General features: G+C 54.0%; 6 protein-coding genes across 6 annotated transcripts; 2 read left to right on the forward strand and 4 right to left on the reverse strand.

Moving 5' to 3' along the window:
• Positions 1 to 440: 440 nt before the first annotated feature.
• On the reverse strand, positions 441 to 2,722 carry BZA05DRAFT_369821 (major facilitator superfamily domain-containing protein). The gene is made up of 7 exons (XM_051481635.1): positions 2,319 to 2,722; positions 2,222 to 2,261; positions 2,080 to 2,153; positions 1,833 to 2,021; positions 1,704 to 1,777; positions 1,313 to 1,641; positions 441 to 1,259 (listed from the first exon to the last, which is right to left on the reverse strand). The coding sequence occupies exons 1-7, from the start codon at positions 2,513 to 2,515 to the stop codon at positions 672 to 674; spliced, it is 1,491 nt and encodes a 496-aa protein (XP_051342299.1). The 5' UTR covers positions 2,516 to 2,722; the 3' UTR covers positions 441 to 671.
• A 1,919-nt stretch (positions 2,723 to 4,641) lies between these two features.
• BZA05DRAFT_390586 (uncharacterized protein) lies at positions 4,642 to 6,751 on the reverse strand. The gene is made up of 5 exons (XM_051482902.1): positions 6,079 to 6,751; positions 5,850 to 6,022; positions 5,331 to 5,791; positions 4,924 to 5,268; positions 4,642 to 4,844 (listed from the first exon to the last, which is right to left on the reverse strand). The coding sequence occupies exons 1-5, from the start codon at positions 6,402 to 6,404 to the stop codon at positions 4,809 to 4,811; spliced, it is 1,341 nt and encodes a 446-aa protein (XP_051342300.1). The 5' UTR covers positions 6,405 to 6,751; the 3' UTR covers positions 4,642 to 4,808.
• A 118-nt stretch (positions 6,752 to 6,869) lies between these two features.
• On the forward strand, positions 6,870 to 8,271 carry BZA05DRAFT_472040 (RmlC-like cupin domain-containing protein). Its single transcript, XM_051487989.1, has 4 exons — positions 6,870 to 7,067; positions 7,123 to 7,336; positions 7,394 to 7,709; positions 7,771 to 8,271. The coding sequence occupies exons 1-4, from the start codon at positions 7,035 to 7,037 to the stop codon at positions 8,180 to 8,182; spliced, it is 975 nt and encodes a 324-aa protein (XP_051342301.1). The 5' UTR covers positions 6,870 to 7,034; the 3' UTR covers positions 8,183 to 8,271.
• A 633-nt stretch (positions 8,272 to 8,904) lies between these two features.
• On the forward strand, positions 8,905 to 10,052 carry BZA05DRAFT_369829 (uncharacterized protein). The gene is made up of 2 exons (XM_051481636.1): positions 8,905 to 9,346; positions 9,399 to 10,052. The coding sequence occupies exons 1-2, from the start codon at positions 9,076 to 9,078 to the stop codon at positions 10,010 to 10,012; spliced, it is 885 nt and encodes a 294-aa protein (XP_051342302.1). The 5' UTR covers positions 8,905 to 9,075; the 3' UTR covers positions 10,013 to 10,052.
• A 1,882-nt stretch (positions 10,053 to 11,934) lies between these two features.
• BZA05DRAFT_472042 (WD40-repeat-containing domain protein) lies at positions 11,935 to 13,780 on the reverse strand. The gene is made up of 2 exons (XM_051487990.1): positions 13,131 to 13,780; positions 11,935 to 13,062 (listed from the first exon to the last, which is right to left on the reverse strand). Exons 1-2 carry the CDS (start codon positions 13,649 to 13,651, stop codon positions 11,955 to 11,957), a joined length of 1,629 nt encoding a protein of 542 aa, XP_051342303.1. The 5' UTR covers positions 13,652 to 13,780; the 3' UTR covers positions 11,935 to 11,954.
• A 609-nt stretch (positions 13,781 to 14,389) lies between these two features.
• BZA05DRAFT_333166 (rab-GTPase-TBC domain-containing protein) lies at positions 14,390 to 16,892 on the reverse strand (the record flags this gene model as incomplete). The annotated part of the gene is made up of 3 exons (XM_051480675.1): positions 14,390 to 14,455; positions 14,516 to 15,448; positions 15,507 to 16,892. The coding sequence occupies 3 exons, from the start codon at positions 16,890 to 16,892 to the stop codon at positions 14,390 to 14,392; spliced, it is 2,385 nt and encodes a 794-aa protein (XP_051342304.1).
• Between the last annotated feature and the right edge of the window lie 1,078 nt (positions 16,893 to 17,970).

A 17,970-nucleotide genomic window follows, 5' to 3' on the forward strand; every position in this document is an offset into this window, starting at 1 on the left:
TCATAAGCTATTGCCGTATGTATGAAGTCACTTAAGAGGTAAATGTCTCAGTTCTGTTTTCCGTGCGCTTACAGATTATTACCCGAGCGGGAAGTAAGACAAACAGAAATATAGAGTTGTCTTTCGTATCAGAGGCCACGAGCCAGATATAGAAAGCCTACTTCCAAATATGGCAGTGGAGCTACACATCACCTCTTAATTGAGATACTACGGTAGGACAAATTTATTTTCCCGTTAAGTTTCTCCCGTACCGCATTGCTCAACCCCAACGATTATGAATACGAGCCAATTTCCTGTGGGATCACTACATGGTACGCAGCTGCTGAGGTCACTCGGCCATAGTCCATAATTATCAAAGTGTGTTTGGGATTGAAACTATGGTACATAGAAGATGGCCATTTTGGTATAAAACGGGCCGACATATTTTGCCACCCATTCGTCATAAATTTATAATCGCACATAGTAAAGACCGTTAAGAATGTATATACATCAAGAAAAAAAGAAAACGTGGCGTCCAATCCCTCATCCCCTCTGCAAAACAGTGCCCTCATCCGTGGACATTACATACTTCCATGAAAAAGAGCCATCGCGAACATCATCATCAGCATCATCATCGATCACCCCTCCCCAGCAAACCACCCAAACGAGGGAGAAACCCATGGGTTGTACGCCTACGGTGTGAACCTGAAAGCCGGGTGACCATGGCCGAGACCAGCCACCTCCTCCTCGGTCTTTCCCTCGACGCGATGATCCCTGCGTCCCATATCACGTTGCTTATTCTCCCAGCGCAGGTAGAGTGTAGTAGTACAGCAAACAGCGAGAAGGATGACAGCAGCGGAAAGATTGATGATGTGGCCGGTCCTGTACGCAGGCGCCTCAGAGGGCAGGTAAGTCCAGGTGGCGACGAGACCTCCAGTGCTGCCCAAGCAGACGGCGAAGGCGCTGGCGATGGCGCGCACGGTGGGGCCGGCGGAGTTGTCGACTGTCCAGGCGATTATCACGGGACTGGATGTGAACGCCCCCATTGTGACGAGGAACAGCGCGAAGTATTTGACCGCAATCATGTCGATGGTCAGGAGCAGGGCGAAGCCGATGACAATCGTGGGGCCCGACACAAGGCACAGGATCAGGCCGCGGGTCTTCAGGCGGTCCGAGAGGATGGCGCAGCAGACACAGACGATCGAACCGAGGAGGTAGGGGGGTACAGTCATGAGCTGGGACCGGATCGAGGTGAAGCCCATAGCCTTCAACAGGGACGGCTGTGGCGGAATGTTAGCTGGTGACCGCCGGGGGGCTATTCAGGGTGACAAACCATGAAGAGAGCAACCGAGTTCATGCAAAGCAGACCGCAGAAAAGTCCAACGGACATCAACCAGGTGTTGATGTTGAGGATCGATTTTTTGAAGTGGAACTTCTGCATCTTCTCCTTGGAACCGGTCAGAGTCTCGAGGTAGATCCTCCGCACGGCGAGCTGACGCTCTTCATCGGTCAAGAATTTGGCGGATCCTGGTGAGTCGGGGAGGACGAGGTAGCAGATGGCCGCGGCGACGATCGTGAGCAACCCCTCGAAGAAGAAAATATTACGCCACGAATGGACCATTCCCCACTGGGGAATTTGCGAGAAACCAGTAGCAAGAAGACCTGTTGCGGAGTAGAATTTAGCCAGGTAAATGGAGAAGTTCGAATCGGTTGAAGTTATGTACCTCCGAATCCTCCAGCTACACTTGCAACGGATGCATAGATACCGACTCTAGTGACCAGCTCATGACGACGGTAGCTGCGTGAGTGTCAGAAAATGATACCTAGAGCCCTTACGGGAGGAGGGAGCTCACAAGGTTGAAAGAGTGTAGGTGATTCCAGGCATGATTCCAGCTTCCGCGATTCCGAGGACCACTCTGGCAACAACGAGGCCAGTGTGCGAGGTGGTGAAGCTGATGCAAAGGGTGATGAGGCCAAATCCGAAGGTGATCAAGGACAGCCAGATCTTTGGACCGAATTTCTTGCAAAGGACATTGGCCGGTCTGCAAACTGTCAGCATTGCCGTCCGTCACCAATTAGATGGATGGATTGGATGCTTACACTTCAAACAGGACGTAAGTAATGAAGAAACCGGTGAGAGCAACATTGAAGTCGAATCCTTCAAGCTTCAGGTCCTACGGGGGCACGCATGTCAGCCTACTAACTCTTGATGACTGACACCCAGTGGATGAATGGTTATTACCTCTTCCATGCCCATGATTTTGGCGTTTCCCATGTTGCTCCTGGTAATTCATCAGCTACCGCCAGCCTGGATTGAGCTCACCGGGAAGACGACTCACCGGTCGATGAAGGCCATCAAGTAGATTAGGGTCACGCATGGCAAGATCCACTTATCGAACTTCCTCCGGAGCTTCGCCTCCAATTCGTGGTCCAGGGAGGCAAGCTCAGCCTGGAGGTCTTGAGCGTCCAGCGATCGGAGCTTTGTGTTCATGCCATTTTCGATGTGCATGGTTTCGTTTTGTTCTTTTCCCTCCATGATTGCTGAGGCGTTGGACACTGGAAATATTTGGTCTCGGGAAGCTCTTATATGCCATCCCAATCCCAATGCCGAGGCGGCTACTGCAAGCTGGACCAAAGGTACCCATCACACTCTCTCTCCCCAGGTGAGTTATCCAGGGCAATTACCCCCGGCTATCTCCCGCAAGCTGGGGCCGCAGCGAGGCGTCCTGGTAAGCCAGTTGACATTTGAATCCCAAGGCTCAAACCCGATAATCCCAAAGCATCTGTTGAACTCGCCCGCTTAATTGAGACCTGGGGAAACAGGGGGGTGGGGGCTGGGTTAACCTGTTTACGGCTTGGCAACGCCTTTTTTCTTCCCAACTCATAGGCGGGTGCGGAGCACTTCCGGGGCACTTAGCAATCTACCACGGAGCGGACCCGTGGAAAGGATTTTTTCTTGTCCTCCATTGACCCGCATGTGTGCTGAAGCGCGTCTATCCAATCGAATCGCTTGAGTAATCTTCAAAGTTCAGCCTTTGGGGCTGCGGTACCGAGTGAAGCATGATGTCGAACTGCGGGCAAAGCCTATGATAGAAGGTGAGACGGTGTCTATCCCATAGCTCTGGGTCAGGCAAATCTGATTGTGCAGCCTCCCCCGCGTTGGTTTCAGAACCCTCGGCTCTTTCTACCACTTGCTGCTTGCCGCATAAGCGGAAGCGACCTCGAACTTCCGCGTTGTATCATTGCCGCGGTCATAACTGCCTTCCGCCTCGAGCTCAATCATCAATGCAGATTCCCGGCGGGCCCAAATTGCCAAGCTGTTGGAAAAGCGCAACAAAGCCCCCGAATTCCAATAGAATGTTCTCAGCCACCTCGCCATCAGCAAAAGCAAATGTATGTTGCTTGCCCAGTCGAGCACGCGAGCTCGGCCATCTGGGCGAGGAGGCAGCCGGAGCAGTTCCGGACTCGTGGTCTGGATGCACCCAGCAAATGGACTAGTTTCCGCCTCCTCCTCCTCCAAGTCTGCATCTGCGTCACCGTATCACCGTATCACCAGTATGATGTATCCTCGTACGCACACTCCCAACTCATAATTCGTGGAACAAATCGGTTCCAGGTGAGAGGATCTGCCTTGCCTTGCATACGTGTAACTGTAGATATGTATGTTCTCCACAGAATATCCATCTACACTTCCAAGCATCGCCGGAAAGTAGGTATCACACGAAGATTACCACCTCCAAAGGTCGAATACCAAATTATTCCCAGCGCAGCTTCAGACAACACTCTAATTTACCCCATCCCAGGCTACGCGTGTTCTACATACAGGTATGTACATACCCGAGTCTTTACTCGTTACTCGTATTATCATACCTGCAAACCGTGCACACCGTGCACTGGGATCCGACACCGGTAGTTAGTTGGACTATGCTACCCCGGCCAACCCCGCGCCCCCCACAAAAATGCGGGGAAGACTAGCGCCGAACCCCGGATGAGCCTCCCCCCGTCTCATCTACCATTCCAGTCATGAGTGGCCCGCCACGGAAGAAATATTGAAAATCCGGACAACTAAATCGGTTCTGCATTGTGGAGTATGGTCAGCTCCTGTGTACGGTAGGTAGTACGGTAGTGTATGTACGCTCGGTGTCTGCACTGCTCTCGATTCGATTCCGTATATGCACCCTCCACAGGAGTTCGGAGCAATGAGGAGGCGAGGAGGATGAATGGGCTTTGCGGTGCATTGTCCGGTCGAAATGTGATTTAATTGGCGTGTGACCAGAGAAATTATGAAATTCGATTAGTTAGCAAGGCAATCCTAAGCTCACTCCGTAAGAACTCCACATGAGTAACCAGTCGGTTTTCCGTAGCCAGGCAAATTGCATTCAAGACGTCGAGCTGTAAGGTTTTGATATCTATTACAACTAACTACGGTCACAGAACCGTGAACACACGGCTTCCCGTCCGCTCAGCCCTAGTTAAGCATGGTATCGCCAGGTTAATACTGCAGTGGGTGACCATGCGGGAATCCCTGGTACCGTAATTTTTGTTTTGCCTTTGCATCGAAGAGCAAAAGTTTGATTTTTGATACTCCATCTGTCTATAAAGAAGGCGGAACGATTTCTTTCCTTTGAGTTTCAGAGAGAAAAGTATTTTCATGCATCTGTCCATCGATATAAACATAGAAACCGTTTTACGGAATATAGACACACTCCCGTAAATGATCAGGAGTTCATGAAATTGCTGAAATATCCACAAAGAAGCAAAGCAGCCCGAAATTCAAAGCCATATCTACATCCACACACGCCAGTGGTCCAACCCGGCTAACCCCACCATCAAAACTTCAGAATCAAGTCGAGTTGTGTGTTGGCCTGTGCAAAGTTACTCCGTCAGCGATCCTCGATCCGAGGAAGGGGAAGAGAGGGGGAGGAAGAGAGGGTGGGGGCATACATGAGCGATAGCATCGTGACCAAACAGCCACGGCTGAAACTCAGGATCCGACCATCGGTTGGGGTTTGACTTGACCAGCTTCTGCTGCTTAAGTTGCGCGGCAACCCTATCCTCATCTGTGGCACCCATCTCCATCTTCATATCGGCATCGCGGGCCAGCTGCTCCGGGCCATCGGGCATGTGCCAGATGTCACCGTTCTCCATCGAGCCCTTTTGGATCTTTTCGCAGCGCGGCTTCCGGATCGTCTGGAAGGCGGCAAGAACCGCGGGGAGGTCACTGCTATCCCGTGCGCGCGAAATGCATTCCGCCAATGACGCACCGTCTTCGATTGCTTGTCCCGCGCCCTGTGGGGTGTTAGAAGCTGACTGGGCATCGTGGGGCTGGGGATGGGGGTGGGGGTGCAAACCTGAGCGAGGTAGGGCACCATAGCGTGTGCGGCATCTCCGATCAATACCACTCTTCCGGATTTGCTCACCCACCGCGGCAGGACGGGGAGGTCCGCCAGCGTCCACTTAAGACAATACTCGACCTTCTCGAGAACCTTGCAGATAACCGGATCCCATCCTTTGTACTGTGCCTTCATCTCGTCGAGGTTCCCCGGCTCGTTCCACTTTCCTACTGCCGCCTTGCCCGGATGCGACATGACGAGATTGTACAGCTTACCCTCCTGGATGGGGTAGGCCATGATGTGCCGGCGGTAACCAATCCAGCAGTTGGAGGAGGCTTCATCCATCAGGTGCCGGACTTCGGGGTCGGCGCGCATGATCTCTCCGGGGACGGTGGCACGGTAGGCGCAGTTGGTGGTGGTCCGGGGTTCGACGGTTTCCTCGGTGACGACGGCGCACTCGCGGACGCGGGAGCGGATACCTATCTACGGAGTTATTACAGCCCCAGAATATAAAGGAAGAATTGGATGTTCGCTGACCATCGGCTCCGATAATTACGTCTGCTTTTAGGACGGTTCCATCGTGGAGCGTCACAGTGACATTTTCCTGATCGACGTCCTGGACGTAGGCTCCGAGTGTTATTGTGGCTCCCTCGGCGAGAGCAGCATCGTGGAGCATCCGCTGGTAGTCAGCTCGGTGAATGAGCCAGTAGCTGTACCTCCCGTCAGCCAAACAACTTTCGAAGACCCAGCTGCACGATCTACTCACGGATATCCATAAGTCTTCGTCATCTTAGGATCCAGTGGCGTAACGCCGATCACATCACCATCCTGGTACCGCCTCATGTTGATGTTCTTCGGCCACACAACTTTCTTGAGCAGCTGCTCCTTCAACCCCCAGCTCTGCAGCAGCCGGCTGCTATTCGGCGGGATCTGAATACCAGCTCCAACCTCCTTGAGCTCCGAGGCGCCCTCAAGCACGTGGACGGCATGGCCTTTCTTCCGCAGGGCGACGGCAGTCGCAAGACCTCCGAGGCCAGCACCGACGATGATGATGCTGAAAGGAGCTTTTTTGGCGGCGTCACTGCTAGGCATTTTGGCTGTGATTGATCGTACGGGGAAAGGAAAGGATGTCTTGTTTCTGAGAGCTGTTAGTGACGACGAAGGAAAGGATGCGTGTATTTAAGCCATCACATAATAGCTTCGACATCTCGCAGGAGACCGAAGTTCCTGTCGCCTGCAGTGGCAGAACTCCGCTGCCTGTCCCAGAGCGCCGGAGCACTCCCGTATCAAGTCTGTGAGCCTGGTTGGCGAGATGTCAAGACAGTCCAGCGTTTCTTAGTCGCGTGTTCTGCATAGCGGGATTCCGGAATTGGGATGTTCAGATGGGCTGTCAACTTCAATGATCACGCTTTGATGGATAGTGCGAAACTGTGGGGCGCATAGCGGTGCTGGGGATAGTGGGGTAGGGATATACATAGCTCGGATCGTTCCGCTTCGTAGCTGGAGGCCGGCCTAACCGTGTAGCTCCCCACAAGCTGGCGGAAACAACGCCATGGAGAAACCTCCAGACAAGAAGGATGTGATAATAAATATACTCACGCCGACTCAAGCTTTACTTTCTTTTTTCACTTTGCTTACTCTTTTCCCCCCAAGTAACTCCGAACCTGGTCGATCAGCTCTCCTCACTCGCATAGCAAACCTCACTGACTCGAATATTTCACCATGACCAACGTCGACGCCGAAAAGATCGCAAAGGTATGTCTCGGGCCGTCTCGAGACATTCGAGTGGTTACTAACTAGCACTTAATAGTGCGAGAAATTCATCACCGAGACACTCCCACCGCACAATGTCTCCCCGCTTTGGACTGTGATGGACGCGGTAGTCCCACCGTTTCCAAACCCGAAGGCGGTCCCGCATCTTTGGAGTTACAAAGAGCTGCGACCAATCCTCCTCGAAGCTGGCGAGTTGGTAGCAGCAGAGGAAGCCGAACGGCGAGTGTTGATGCTCATCAACCCCGTGTTGAGTGTGTTCCCACGCCCTCATACTCATATAGTATTGCTAACCACTCCCCCCCCCCCAGAGGCGCCGAATACAACCGACACCCTCTATGCGGGGTTGCAGCTAATCCTGCCCGGCGAGACGGCACCCGCACACCGGCACGTAGCATTCGCACTGCGGTTTATCATCGAGGGAGAGCGAGGGTTTACAGCGATCGACGGAAAGAAGATCAATATGGAGCGCGGCGATGTGATTTTGACGCCGAAGTGGACGTATCACGATCACGGACACGACGGGACCGGTCCGATGATCTGGCTGGATGGGCTTGATCTCCCCGTGTATCAGTTCTTGCCCGTCAATTTTGCCCAGGGATACTCGGAGTCGCGGTATCCGAGCGAGTATGCTCCCCTTATTCTCTCCCCCCTCGAAAGAGAGAACTAGCTGATGAATGAATGAAAGGCCGGTCGAAACCTCGCCCTCGAAATACCCCTGGGCCCCTGTCCAGGCCGCTCTCGACTCGCAGTCCGGCCCATACGCGAAATTTACCTACCAAGGTGGCTTCGCCGGCGGACACGTGTCGCAGATCATCGGAGCCCACGCAGAGCGCGTCGATGCGGGAACACAGTCGCCGCCCCGCCAGGAATCCAGCTCGTTCGTGTTCCATGTTTACCAAGGCAATGGATACACTCTGGTCGGCGAAGGAGAGCAGCAGAAGAAGCTGGTGTGGACGCAGTCGGATGTCTTCGCGGTGCCTCATTGGAGGAAGATCGTGCATGTCGTCGGTGAGGGAGAGACGGCGTATTTGTTTAGTTTTTCGGATACCCCGATGTTGAGTAATTTGGGGAGCTGGAGGGAAAATAAGTTTGAGTAGGGTGCTTTTGGATAGTCTTTTAGGGTTTTTTTTGTATTTGGATTTGGGGTCTTGTTTTGATAACTATTCAACGAGAAATATGATTGAAGTTTAATTCAAGCTGTGCTGTGTGCTGCGGATACTGATCTCACGATGTATTTTCCTCTGTTTTTGGCCAAGAATAGTACTGAGTGGCCAACATCCGTGTACCATGCCTCTGGATGAGACACAATGACGCGAATTACCTTAATGCCGAAGAGTTCCACTCCACTCCACTTACTCTCGAACCTCTCAAACTACAAGTCCCATAGTGATCACCTCATCGCCAGCCAGTTTCCAGAGAAACCCATTCCATCCGTCACGTCATCATAGCTACCGTAGTATCCGCAAGCTAAACCCTCACTGCCGGCCTGCGTCCCGCGCCCACAGAAACGCGCTATCTCTTCCTCCGTCGATGGATGAATCGCAATCCAGGATGATCCTCCGCGAACGATTCTCCGCGAAACTCCGCGAAAAAAAAACGTGGGGCAAGCTCATCGCTCCCCGCATGATCATAATTCCCCGCACTGCGCACCGCGCGCCGGATAGTTAGCCTTATCCTGGTCCCTGCATTCCGCACCACCCCCCCTGTCACGGAACCATTCCGCTGTCGCTTGGCCGGAGATGAGCCGAGCGAGCGCGGGTCCGGTGCAGGGGGGGAGGGAGGGGCCACTCGGGCCGATGAGGTCGGTCATGGAGGGGGAGGGAGTTGATGTTGAAGGATTGGAGACGGGCGAAGGAAGACATAAAAGCTTCCCGCTTCCAGTTTCAAACATGGATCCATAGAACAATCGCCCACCATTCTCTCCCTCACCTCCAAGCTCTTACACATCTCTTCCCGCCGTCCCCTCCGTCTCACCACCGCAACACGCACAATGGTAACCTGGACGCGCCTCATCCGCTTCGTCAGCGCCACCGACGGAAAGACCTACAACGGAGAGCCCATCGTCAACGGCGCTGAGGTCGACGTAGCGAAGCTTTTCAAAGCTGGCTCGCTCCAGGCACGCATCATCACGGGCGACGATATATTTTCCGATGATGCGAAGATCGCCGACGAGGCTGTTGATGTGAAGGAACTCCTCGGCCCCCTCACCGAGGAGCAGGTTCCGATCATCAGATGTGTCGGATTGAACTACATGAAGCACAGTGAGTCCTCCGCCTGCCGCCAGAAGAGAGAACCTAGCCTAACAATGAACAGTCCAGGAAGCCGGCCGCACACCACCGCCGTACCCCAGCATCTTCATCAAGCCGTCGACGTCCGTCGGCGGCTGGGGCGAAGAAATTCCAATCCCGAAGCTCGCACAGGACGACCAATGCGACTACGAAGGCGAGTTGACCATCGTGATCGGCAAAGACGGCAAAAACATCCCCGAGGACCGCGTGCATGAGTACATCGCCGGCTATGTCACCAGCAACGACGTGTCGGCGCGCAAGTGGCAGCGCGAGAAGGCGTATGCCGGCGGCGTCCCGCAGTTCTGCTTCTCCAAGGGATTCGATAAATACGCGCCCCTCGGGCCCGCTATCGTCGCCGGCCCTACCGTCGGCGACGCCGGTGAACTCCGCTTGACTACCAAGGTCAATGGTGAACTCAGGCAGGATACCAATACCAACGATCTCATCTTCAACATCCCGCGGATTATTGCGTTCATCTCGCAGGGAACCACACTGAAGAAGGGCAGTCTGATCATGACTGGTACCCCGAGTGGTGTGGGAATGGGCATGAGCCCGCCGCAGTATCTGAAGGATGGGGACGTTGTCGAGATCGAGATTGAGAAGCTGGGCACTTTGTATAATACCATCAAGTTCGAGTAGAGGGTCGAAGTTTGGGTAGATTGGGTTTTGGAATATACGGCGTTTTGTTTGGCATTCATATCACTCGTGCCTCCCTCCGTGAAGTTGTGATACATTCTCTTGAGTCAACGACAATTACTCTTCTAGCCCATCACACACAACACGGATTGATACCTGTTCTCAGCTCCCAGTAATGCGCTTGATCAAGAAACCATCGCGGCGGGATTCGAGTGAAAAGTCGTATTCGGTGTACTCGAGCCTGTAGAGGCCTAGGTGAGAGAGTTGATCCGTCTTCCCGGAAGCCCGAGTCATGTTGCCAGGCTTAATGGCAGTGGTAGGAACAATGGCTCCTTACACTCTGCTGCTGTACCCCGTGCTCCTGGCAGTTTCTTAACCCCCCTCATCGCGTTCTCATCATGTAGCACCCATCCATTCCGGACCGATGATCGGGTACCCACGCCGGGTCACCGGTGATCGTAGCTATCTCCGATGTCTGGCTCACTGGTTTCCGTCGGTCCGTTCTCCGCTCCCAGATGGGGGGACCCGACGTCTCACGTACAGGGTAGATAGGAGAAATGATGACTGACATCGTGGAGAAGTACTCATGCTGAAAGTTACGGAGAGTGTTCTGTGATGACGCAAATACCACTGATCACTCGGAAAACCTTCGAGCAGTGAGGCACCAAGAAGTGAATGAGGCTTGCAGGAGTGAATGAGTATCGGAAGATTGATTGAGCCTCGAAGGAGTGAATGACGCTCGAAGGAGTGATTGAGGCTCGCAAGACTGAGTGACGCTCGGAGGAGTGAATGAGTCTCGAAGGAGTGAGAATGAGTGAATGAGCCTCGGAAGATTGAATGGGACTCGTAGGAGTGAGTGACACTCGGAGGAGTGAATGAGACTCGCAAGAGTGAATGAAGCTCGACAGAGCGAATGGAGTGGATGAGTCTCGGAAGAGTGAATGAGCCTCGCAGGTATGAATGAGTCTCAAAGAAGTGAATGAGCCTCGAAGAAGTGAATGAGACTCGCAAGAGTGAGAAAGAGTGATTGAGTCTCAAAGGAGTGAATGAGAATGAATGGGTCTCGGAAGAGTGAATGAGCCTCGATGAAGTGAATGAAGCTTGCAGGTGTGAGAAGGAGTGATTGAGGCTCGAAAGGGTGAATGAAGCTCGGAGGAGTGAATGAGACCCGACAGACTGAATGGAGTAAATGAGTCTTGAAGAAGTGAATGAGTCTTGGAAGAGTGAGTGAGCCTCGGAGGAGTGAATGAGTCTTGCGAGACTGAATGAAGCTCGGGGTGAGTGGGAAGAGGTGAACGAAGCTCGAAAGAGTGAATGAGTCTCGAAGGTGTGAAAGAGGCTCGAAGGGTTAATGAGTCTCGATGAAGTGAATGAGCCTCGCAGGACTGAATGAGTCTCGAAGAAGCGAGTGAGGATGAATGAAGCTCGAAGGAGTGATTGAGGGTCGGAGGAGTGAATGAAGCTCGGAGGAGTGAATGAAGCTCGGAGAAGTGAATAGGGCCTAGGTAGTAGGTCGCCATAGTCTACATAGCAAGGCCATCTGTGATAATAAAATTGATTCTCTCTCTCTGAACGGGGACTATGAGAGCATCGGGCCAGCCGCCTGCGCTCACGGGCAGTGGGATGAAGCCGGTTTTGTAAATTGCCATCAAGTCGGATAGAAAGCGACACTTGGGGAGTGACGGGAGTAATGAGGCTGGGAACAGTGATTGAAGCCGAACAATGAACGAAGCATCCAAGGCCCCTATGGACCTCACCAGCACTACAGCTCTCGCCACTCATATGCGCTTGCAAATTGCCATCCATTAACACCGTGGAATCATTATATACACATTTCAACACACCCCACTCCATCAAATCAATTCCAATCAATTCCCAAACCCCAACTTTTCGCCATCGCAATCACCCTCCCCCCCCCCCCCCCCCCTTCGCATACCAGTAACTATCACTGCCGTTTTGCGCCAAACCGATCCAGCGCAGCCCCCAAGCTCTTGGTGACGACGCCCCTACTCCTCTCCTGCCTGGCAACCTTGAGCTTCTCGAGCTTCTCCCTCCTCTCATCCCTCACATTCTTCCCGCTCTTCTTCCTGAGCATGCGTCTCAGCGCCGAGTTCCTTCCACGGGTACGGAACCTATCATCCTTCTCGAGGCCTTCCTGGAGTCTCCGTTCCTGGTCCGCCTCAAGGCGTTCCTTGGAGCGGTCCGCGTGGCGGGTATCGACGCGGCCGACGGCGTCAGGCTCCAGCTGGATCATTTCGGGCCTTAGCTTCTCGAGCAGCGCGCGGACCTCGGCCTCCTGCTTCGACTTCTTGGTGGCGTAGGGGTTGACCTCGAGGGCGTCGAAGTTTGGCTCGCCGGCGCCGGGGATGATGAGGGAGGAGAAGCCCTTGCTGTGCGAGGCGCCGAGGACATCGTCGAATGGGCAGAAGCGCAGCGAGTTGATCGTGGCGGACTCTTGGTGGTGCGAGAGGTACGGCGAGGTCTGTTTCGTCTTCAGCGCGTCTTTCCAGAGTGTGACATGTCCGCCCCAGCCCACCGCGAGCACCCCCGTGTCCGAGATCGCAAGCGTCGACGCCGGTGTCGGCGTGAAGTAGCTGTGCACCTCGCGCATCGTGCGGATGTCGAAGATGTTCATTCGGCTGTCGGCGCCGGCGGTCGCCATGTAGTACCCTCCTCGGTCCACGGCGACGGCGCGCACTGGGCCCTTGTTCGTCAACATTGTCACCAGTGGCGTCGACATGTTCGGCGACCACATCGTCACCGTGCCGTTCGCATGCCCCACGTTGATGATCGCGTTCCGGCGGTTCTGTGTCATCGCGGTCGGCGCGCCGAGTTTGGTCCGCAGTTCGGCGACGAGCGCTCCCGTAGATGTGTCTTGGTACTTGAGGTACCCCGCATTGCCGATCGTCGCGAGGAGGAAGTGGTACGGCAGGAACTCCATCGCTGTGACTTCGATGTGCTTCTTGAGACAGTGCACTTCCACTCCTTGCCGGTCGTAGATATAGACATACTTCTTCTGCGCGACCGCAAAGAACGACTCATTATGGAGCCACCTGTGTACCTAGTATCAGCCCCGCCCACCCCACCACCCCCTCTCTCACCCAGAACCCAGAAAACATACCTAACATCCCTCACCGTCTCCCCAAGCTGGAGTTCACACCCCAACCTCCCCTCCCTCCAATCCGTCGTCGCCACATGCCCCCTCCTGCCCGCAATAACCAGCTCCTTCCCATCCCTCGTATAATCCGCGTAATACGGCCCAAATTCCATCTCCAATCCAAACCCCTTTTCTGCCGTAGCAACATCAACCGCCTGCCGAATCTGCTCCTGTCCAACCTTCCACGTGCGCTCGAGCTCGCCCTCCGCCTCGATGAAGCCAGGCCCGGATTCGGGCCGCAGTAGCTCAGCGTCGGCGGCTGACGCCGCCGCGGACCGGTACCGCTCCTCGATCTTCCGCAGGGAGCCCCGAAGCTTCTTGTCCTTCGCGTTCGTCTTTGCGGATACGGCGCCGCGGCCGTAGGTCGCTTGTGCGGCGGAGAGTTCGGCGGGCGTTTTCGTGCTCAGTGAGGTCGGGTGCGACTTCGGGCGCGCGGGCTTGGAAGCGACGAGCGCTGTCGATTTGGAGGGCGGTGGTGATGCCATGTTGGAGTTCTGTGTGTGTGGCGTGGTGGGGTGGTGGCCGCTGTATAGTACTGGACTGAACACTGGACTGGACAGACGACGCCGGAGGTCTAGGCGGTAGGATTGCGAATAAATTTTGTAGCACGTGACGGGACTAGCTACCGGACCTAATCAAGTTAGGCAGAAACCTAAAACCGCGAGTGATCTCTCATGCAGAATGATGTAAATGCTCAGCTCAAAACACGGCTGAACTCCCGTCTCCCACCAGATGCACCCAGCTTATCAACCACCCTTCAGCTTACTACTCTATACCTTCCATACCGCCCCAAATTATCCGCAGTGACAAATAAACATCGTCTCACCTCACCACGCCTCATCCTCATGCAGTAAAAGTACGGTAAGTATGATAGGAAGTATGCCAATATATTTTCTGACCCCCTCCCCTCTCTCCTGGCCATCTCTCCCCTCCCCCCATCGCCCCATCATTCATTCCTCATAAATAATAGCAGCATGGATAAGCTATAGTTGCTATAGTTCTCTCCCGTAAAAACGATGGCAAGTATGCATGCTACGCACACACAAAAAACTCAAAAAGAAATCGAAAAAAGCAGAACATGGTAGTCTCACGAGACGCATGCATGATATGATAACGTAAAAGGAGAAAAGGAAAAGAAAGACACAAAAAAAAGTTTACATAGAAAGGGCGAACAAAAGAAAAAAAACACTTGTATCTAGAGTACCGTACTGCGACTAAACACATCAGTCGCCGAGAGCCTTTCTGAGATCGTGCCATCGGTTCTTGAGTAGATCGTAATCCTCGTTTACCTACAGGACATGTTAGTAATTGATCGAATCAATGATCACGTAGAAGTGGTGGGAACATACAGTCGCAAGCTGCATCTTGGTGCTGACCAGCTCCTTCTCCATCTCCATCATGTTCTCCTCCAACGTCTGGTTCTGGTGATGCACAGAAAGGTTCTTCTGCATGAGGGCCTCCATCTCGCCCTTGAGACGATCCTCGACCTCCTGCGGCTGCTTATCCACCATATCCCGAAGGCCGTCTACCTTCGCTCTGAGCACCTCATTCTCATCCGCCAGCTGATCGTTCTGCACCTTGAGGCCAACCTCAGAGCTGGCGATGTTGACATACTCACGGTTGAGCTCCTCGTTCAACTCCTCGAGCTTCTTGACCTTCGCTTGGAGACTGGCGTTGCCTCGGCGAAGAGTCTCAAGCTCTTGTTCGGTCTCGCGCTTGGTGCGTTGCTCGTCCTCCCACTCGTTCTCGTAGCGCTCGAGCATCTCGGACGAGATCTTAATCTCGATCGCATCGCAGATCATGTCGTTGGCACGGTAAACTTCCTTTTCGCCGCCATTGCCGAAGAATCCGGCTTCTAGTAGGCTGTGGGGCGACGGCATAGTGTCAATGTACACGTCAAACAGCTTCTCCTTGAGGAATGGTCCCAGGGTATCGAATTCCAACGTGAGAAGCTTTTCGGCGTTCTGCTTCATCAGGCAAATACCGAACTTGAGGATAGGACCTTCGAGGCCCTCGCTGAACAGGAGATCAAACACGCGGAGAACCAGCTGTAGCGGGAACTTGTACGTAAAGAGCGTGAGAAACCATTGTGCGGCGTAGAGGGAGGACTCGATATTTTGACGCTTGAGGTGAATCGCCAGCCGCGGCTCGTAGTCTTCGAGGATGCGGTCGTATTGGTACAGTCTTAACTCGAGACCCCTCATCTTCTCCTGGAACATGGTGCGCAGCTTGTACTTGTTCATGAGCTTGACAAATACACAAAAGGCTTCCTCTTCGGACATCTGCAGGCGGTTAGCCCCTTTTTCGCGACAGCTTAATTTATTATTGGGAGAAACAAACATTCAGCAGCAAGACGGTGGCGATGAATGTCATCCCCTGTGTGTAACCGACTGCAGGGTCAAACAGTGCATACGCCTTGCATACGTTCAAAAGTGCCTTTTGGTCGACCTTGTACTTTCCGAAGCTAGTGCGATCACCGAGGTCACGCTTAATCACCTTCTCCAGCTGAGCAATTGTGTTTCCCCACTTCATGGTGCTGGCTGCAGTTCCTTTGGGCTCTATCCGGGGGCTTGTGCGGGAGCCCATCTTAGGAGAAGAAGCTTGGCTGGAAGTAGGAGAGGGATCCCAGAGCCAGTGGCTGCCAAAAATTGGACGCGCGTCTTCAGCTGTGGCGATTGCCGGAAGCACGATCACCTCACGGTAGATAGCCTCCAACTCCAGTGACTTGCTGGCTGCCAGGCTCTGCCAAATGGTGCCGCGGAGGGTAGGCGGGATTCCGGCCTGAATTGCCCGGTTAAGCTCCGTGGGTTTCTCCGCAGCAACCTTGTACGCATCGTCCACCACAGCCTGCCACAAGTCCCAGTCAATGTCATCTTCGGATTTTGTTGATGCGGCGGCAGACGGGGCGCGTTCGGGGGAGCCGGGAGTCTGCGTCGCTGGTACCGGTTCCTCTGCTACTGCTGCGCCAACGATGAGTTTCGTTCTGAAAGCTGACGCGATAGATGATATCGAACCTCTTGTAACCGCCGATGGTGCACTGGCAGAGCCCACACTTTGGGACCGTGCCTCCCTGAGTTTCTTGAAGTTCTCCCGCAGGTTCTCCATTCCGCGCAGGTGCTCCTCCTTCTCTTTCTCGGGGTCCCGGTTGTTACCCAAGCGATTAATCAGTAGTTCGTTATCCGCGCCAAGTGCTGCCAATCCGACCGAGGTCATAGACGAAGACGTTCCTCGTCTTGAGCCTGCTACAGGCGCTGGGGGAGGTGTGGCAGTAGTGGAATTAGAGCGTAGCCAGCTGAACGGAGATCGTTTGACCGGCGGTGGTGTGGGTTGTGCGGACGTGGATTGTGTAGGCAAGTTAGAAGACGACAGAAAGGCAGACGAGAGACCTCTAGCTCTTGACTGGGGCGGTGCCGTTGCTGGCGGTGCAGGCGGATTGACTTTCGCAGCTGCAGGAACCGCGGAGCCCGAGGAACTTCCCGACGACCGCGAAAATCTGTTTGTGATTGACTCCACCAACGATGGGGTATGCGGGGGAGGAGGGGGAGGAGAAGGAGGTGTAGCTTCAGCCGGTGGGGTTGAGACTTTGGACGGTGGTAGGTCGTCTATCAGAGAGACCTCGTCGAGCGAGGTAATTGAAAGTCGTCTCTGAAGGTTAACCGGAGACTTTAGACTCCCCGCCGAAGGGATATCTTGCGTTGAGCCATTCGTAGTAGTCGGTGCTGTCATAGAGGACGCCTGGCTGCTGCGGTGGTCTGCCGGTGAAGCCACGCTTGGCGGTGAATTTGGTGTCTCTAGAACCGAAGATACTGTCGAGCGTGACAACCGGTTCAAGCTGCGTGTTTGAGGTTGACGAGGAGACGTTGATTCAGGAGCATCTGCGAACCCCTCTTCTTCATCGCTGCTTTCTTGTTCCTTCTATAGTGACCCTGTTAGCTTCTCCTGGAGCTACCTGGGCGGTTGTTGTTATGCAACAGGAAGGCATCGGAATGGGCATGTGTTGGAGAGAAGGGCAGAAGCAGGGGGGTGCCAGAGGCAGTTTGACGGGACATCTAACAGTCGTTCCGGAGAGTTAAGGGGAAAGCATTGAATAGAGATAAATACCTTATCGTCATCTTCGTCGTCCTCTTCTTCGTCCTCATCCTCGTCCTCATCCTCATCATCGTCCTCGTCGTCATCGCTTTCTTCTTTCGCAACGGAATTGCCGGAGAGTCTGCGTGTAGCTGCATTCGACTTGACAGACCTCAGGGACCTCAGGGATTCGCCGACGCTGAGGGGTCTCTTCTCCGGCTCCTTTTCCTTGATGGATTCTGTAGCTGTAGGAGGACGAGCCTCTTCGACGGCCTTGTCTGAAGCGTCGGCCATGACGCAGGAGGTGTCGAGGAGGAGGGGAACAGCAGCAGTTGCTGGGTGAAGCTCCTAGGGCCAGGCGAGCTGGTGTTTGGAGAGAGAGGAAGTCGTGTAGAAGCTCCGATCGAGTCCAATGTCTGTGACAAGATGTTGTGAGAGGGGTGGAAGTGTAGTGGCAGGTTGGTATGTAGGTTGGGAGGAGTCGCGTATTTTTGGAGATTGGGGAAATGGAAGGATGAGGAGGGAGGGAGAAGAAGGGGAGGGATAACTAACAGGTGTTATTGATTTCTCTGTCTCCTCTCGCACGCTGTGGCCGTTGTTGGGGGTAGCTGGTCAAAATAGGGAAAAAAGGGAGGGTGAACCGTCCCACGTCTGCTGGCTGCAGGGAGGGCTTCGCTCGACACCACACACGTCCATCCGTCACAATAGTAACTAGCACTCCATGTAGCAGCAAGCA

This window comes from Tricharina praecox, assembly GCF_024521635.1.
Source record: "Tricharina praecox strain CBS 144465 chromosome Unknown BZA05scaffold_5, whole genome shotgun sequence".
NCBI classification, from domain to species: Eukaryota; Fungi; Ascomycota; class Pezizomycetes; order Pezizales; family Pyronemataceae; genus Tricharina; species Tricharina praecox.